Source organism: Kryptolebias marmoratus, unplaced genomic scaffold (genome assembly GCF_001649575.2).
Source record: "Kryptolebias marmoratus isolate JLee-2015 unplaced genomic scaffold, ASM164957v2 Scaffold34, whole genome shotgun sequence".
Lineage (NCBI taxonomy): Eukaryota > Metazoa > Chordata > Actinopteri > Cyprinodontiformes > Rivulidae > Kryptolebias > Kryptolebias marmoratus.
In genome coordinates, this window is record NW_023665768.1 from 72765 (window position 1) to 77642 (window position 4878).

A 4878-nucleotide genomic window follows, 5' to 3' on the forward strand; every position below is an offset into this window, starting at 1 on the left:
GTCTCGCTGCCTGTCTGTCTCCCGGCCTGCCTCCCTGTCTGTCTGTCTGTGGGGTTAACTCAAACTGGTTAAAGTTTAGACGGTTTGGTTTTGGAGTCAAACCTGGAGAAGAAGGAGTCAGGAACCCAGGTGAGCGTCTGTCGGGAGGTGCTGAACCTGTAAACAAACAAACAAACAAACAAACAAACATTTAACTCTCCTTCACTGACTTTTGGATCAAAAACAGGATCAGAAAAGCAGCAGAAAGTGAAATGTTCTGAGTTTGGATGAAACTGAACAACATCAAGTGATTCTGATGGCTGACCCGGTTTCTGTCTATCAGCAGTAAAACCAGGTCCTATCTGCCCGGTCAAACCCGACAGATGGTCCAGAACCGGTCGGGGCCAGGCCCCCCACGGCTGCCCGGACCGGACCCGGGTCCTTCATGGTCCTTCATGGTTCTACAGGCCAATGAGCACCTGAACTGCCGGGTTTAACGTCAACTTCCCAGTTCCATTATCGGACAGGAAACGCCTACAGCCATTCCACTTTAAATTCCTCATTAATTTTAATAAATTTAAGCATAACTTAATTACGTTATATATAAACACAGCTGGTTAAAGTGACGGAGAGGAATTAAACTTCGATTTAATTTTGTGACCTTACTTCTCAACAGTTTATTTTTATTTTTGATAACATTTCAGATGTCATGACAAGCTTAGGGTACGAGCTGAAGGAAATCAATAACAGCAGAAGTTTTCTTTCGCAAAACAGCTAAAGTTTCTGCGTCAGAAAGTGTTTGTTCCACGTAAAGAAAACACTGCAGGTTTGAATAAAACAGCTTTCCGGTCAAAAACAGATGGAAATACTTCTGTCCGATAATGGACGCCGCTCGGTTAGCATTGCTTTTAGCATCGGCTCACCTTTTGCCGCCAACATTCAGGTGGATAATTTCTCCGCTCCTCGCGGGAGCAGACATCCTCTGAAGACCTAATGTTTCTGAAAACAGGACAGAAATACGAACTTAGTTCATGTTTTATGTGGGAAACCAGTATCCGGTGGAGTTGGAGGCAGTTTCCGGTCGAACGGTGGAGCGGAAGTTAAAACCCGAGGCAGAGAAGAAGATCCGGGGTCAAAGGTTAAACCTGGACTGGATCTCTTCACTGGATCCGGACTAACAAAAACGAGTCTGGAAAAAAATGCTGGTCTTATTTTAAAAAAAAAAATGTTTTGTTTTTTTAAAGGAAATATATTAATTGCAAAAACAGATTTTACCACTTTATTCCAAATGATTTATTTGACTATTTATCTATTTATTTATTTTCAATCTCTCTGACAGTTCGATTGATTTAACTAATCAATAATTTTACATTTAAGCCATCAGTTTTCTGAGAAAAATAATCTATCTATCTATCTATCTATCTATCTATCTATCTATCTATCTATCTATCTATCTATCTATCTATCTATCTATCTATCTATCTATCTATCTATCTTTCTGTCTGTCTGTCTGTCTGTCTGTCTGTCTGTCTGTCTATCTATCAATCGATATAAATATATATGTATCAGAAAAATGCATAACATACTAACTAATGATGCTTCATAATAAATGGAGATTGTTGTGTCAAAAAGTAAAGTTAACTAAACTACTATTTGTGATCCGTTCACTGACAAAGTGTTTAGTTTGACTTCAGTTCAGACTTCATTTCAGACTTCATTTCACAGAAAAATTAGCAGTTTCAGATCTTCAGTGTTTGTTTCAGCAGAAGATCCTCTTCCTCCTCTCTGCTGGACTCCTCTTCCTCCCATTCTGCAGCATCGATGGACGACAAGACCGAGGCAGGCCTGTAGCTGCTGCAGAGTCAACAAACCTTCTACTGGATTTCCCTTTAGAGTCAACTAAAGCCCAACAAGAACCAACGACAGGTCCAGGCCTGCGGGGGGCGCTGCAGGAGCCAGAAACAACAACAGGTCCAGACCTGCGGGGGGCGCTGCAGGAGCCAGAAACAACAACAGGTCCAAGTCTGCAGGGGTACTGCAGGAGCCAGAACCAATGACAGGTCCAGACCTGCGGGGGGCGCTGCAGGAGCCAGAACCAATGACAGGTCCAAGTCTGCAGGGGCGCTGCAGGATCCAGAAACAACAACAGGTCCAGACCTGCGGGGGGCGCTGCAGGATCCAGAACCAATGACAGGTCCTGATCTGCGGGGGGCGCTGCAGGATCCAGAAACAACGACAGGTCCAAGTCTGCAGGGGTACTGCAGGATCCAGAAACAACAACAGGTCCAAGTCTGCAGGGGTACTGCAGGAGCCAGAACCAGATATGTGCTACAGAGAAATAAATCTGGATGGAAAAAGGCATTTGGTTCATAAGACATTTCCTAACTAACCATGGAGGTTGGCTGTCCAGTGAAGATGTTTGTTTAAAATCTAATTTAAACTGCAGGCGTACTCAGTTTAACTCGATTCCTCTTGTTCAAAATATAAGCATTAAAACATCTAACTTTCAGTTAGCTGCACTTCAAATGTACGGAGTAAACCTTTTGGAAAAAAGTAACTCTCTGCATTTAACCAACCTTTTATTTCCAACACGACCACACAGGAAGTCCTTTATAAATTTGCTTTCTGGCTCAGAAGTTAAAAAGTGGAGAACTACTTACCTTAAATACCCCTGAAGTCCAAAAGCTAAAGAAGTTCATTTTAATATTCTCAACAACATTTTTGCATCCAGGGAACTCTTAAGAACAAAGACTGATTGTAGACATTAACAGCTGTACCTTCTTTGAAACAACAGGCCATCTTTTTTTCGAGTGTGTGCTCACAGCACTGGATGGGAACAGAACTTTTCTTATCCTGTCCCTTAAAAAGAGAGGACATAATGTTTGGAACCACCCTCAGAGACCTTCTCCTGAACAACCTGCTGATCCTCGCCTGTAAACGGGGAAATAGGAACCCCAACTTTTCATCCTTTAAAAGTAAAAGAACCACCTGAGAGCCTTAAAACTGATGAAAAGCAAGCATGGTGTACGACTCCTTGATGCTTATGAAGAACATGTCTGTTTGTTTTTGACTTCTAACACATTATTACTTCCATCTTATCCTATTATTATACACCTTAAACTTGATTTCATGCCACATGGTTTTGTACACATGTTCAGTAAAAAATGTCTATGCTAACAACAACATGAGGATTAGTGGCGCCATTTTGAGAAGAGCTACATGTGGCGACGTGGGCGTGCTTAGATACTGTCAGAATGGCAGCAGACCATCAACAGGTGCTTAAATAGCTGAACTTGTCAGGGTTTGGGTTTATATTGTGTTTTCAGTTTGGATTATTTGGTTCCTGTGTTTATCCTTATCTTAGTTCAGTTCTTGTTCCTCGTGTCTGCTTCCTGCTAGTCTCTGGCTTTCCTGCCACGCCCATCTCCACCTAATCACTCACCTGTGCCCACTTCCCATCGTTATCCTGTCTTTAAAACCCGATCACATTCTCTGCCTCTCTGCTGGTTCATTGTTGTATTCTTGCCTCCTCGATGTGCTGTCCTTCCGGTTGTTCGTACCTCGTCGCCCCCCATGCTCTGTTTGGTTTTCATCTCGTCTGCGCACTGGGTTCGCCCCCTTCCCCCCACTTCATGACAGAACTCAAACAAAGAATCCAAGGTTTTGCCATCACTTGTTATAAATCTTAAAAATATGTAGTGAATCACTGAAAGTGTGCCCTTTTCAGTTTTTCTCTGTCAGAAAAGACTTCATAAATTAAGAAATATCTGTGGTTAATTGATAAATTACCCAATATTGTTATATTAGAGTAAATTTATACCTCAGTTTCTTCCGTTTCAGCAGTTCATTTAGTCCAGAATCCAGTGGGACAGACCCGTAGGTCGCTGACAGCCTGTCCTGATTTACAGAGGTCAGAAGTTTATAATTCAGTGATGTCTGCTAATTATTCCCTGCTGATCCCAGCCTCCTCAGGCCCACAGGCTCGGGGACATGAACCTGTTTCTTTATCGCCTTTTGTGTTGTCGCTTTCAGTTTCCTGAAGCAGATACCTGCTGGAGACGTGTAAATGAATATTTTACTGAACAGAACAGACTGTGGGCTGAAGGCTGCTTGTTTACCTTCAACATCCAAATACATGTTTGAGTTGAGTTGCATGTGGAGTCAGCTAAACAGAAACAGAAATATAAAGACACGTTTATTTCTTTACACGTTTCCCATATGTCTGGATCCTCCATCTGTGTCTGTTTGGAGTCAGAATCATCCAGTTTCTATAAACTGATCTCCAGTCAGGAAACTAGGTTTTACCTTCTTTACTGGATGGAGGGGTCTGCTGCCTTTGATTAAAGCAAAGACCGTTCATTTTATGAAATGCTCTTTTTCTGAGCAACTGTAATTTCTATCTGCTTCTGTTGTTTATTTAGCTTTTTGTCGCAGTGTTTTAATAGCTTCTGTGAAGCACTTTGAGCTGCCTTGTTGCTGAAATGTGCTTCACTTTGCTTCTGTTTTCTGTAGGGATGACCCAAACGCCTCCAGGATGTTTGAGTTTCAGCTCATCCATAAAAGGAAAACATAAAGTGTCTCTGTGGGGATAAAAGTTCAAACTTCCTCAGCCTGTTCGTCAGGAAGAAACTGATGAAACAGGCATGATGAAGAGCAGAATGAGGAGGAGGAGGAGGAGGAGCGGGCCAGCAGCATGCTTTTAACTTCACTTGTTGTATTGCACCACAGGAAGTGTGTGTGCGTGTGTGTGTGGTGGTGTGTGTGTGTGGTGGTGGTGGTGTGTGTATGTGTGTGTGTGTGGTGGTGTGTGTGTGGTGGTGGTGGTGGTGTGTGTGTGTGGTGGTGGTGGGTGGGTGTGTATGTGTATGTGTGTGTGTGTGTGTGTGTGTGTGTGTGTGT

At 42.8% G+C, this 4878-nt stretch overlaps 1 protein-coding gene across 1 annotated transcript in view; it reads right to left on the reverse strand.

The window, feature by feature from the left end:
• The window catches only part of shkbp1 (SH3KBP1 binding protein 1), an 11359-nt gene extending 10284 nt beyond the window's left edge, over positions 1–1075 (reverse strand). Inside the window, exons 1-2 of the mRNA XM_037974390.1 lie at positions 903–1075; positions 103–156 (exon numbers count right to left, since the gene is read on the reverse strand). Coding sequence (XP_037830318.1) covers positions 103–156; positions 903–958 — 110 coding nt within the window. The 5' untranslated portion in view covers positions 959–1075. The remainder of the gene's footprint in view (positions 1–102; positions 157–902) is intronic.
• Positions 1076–4878: the final 3803 nt, after the last annotated feature.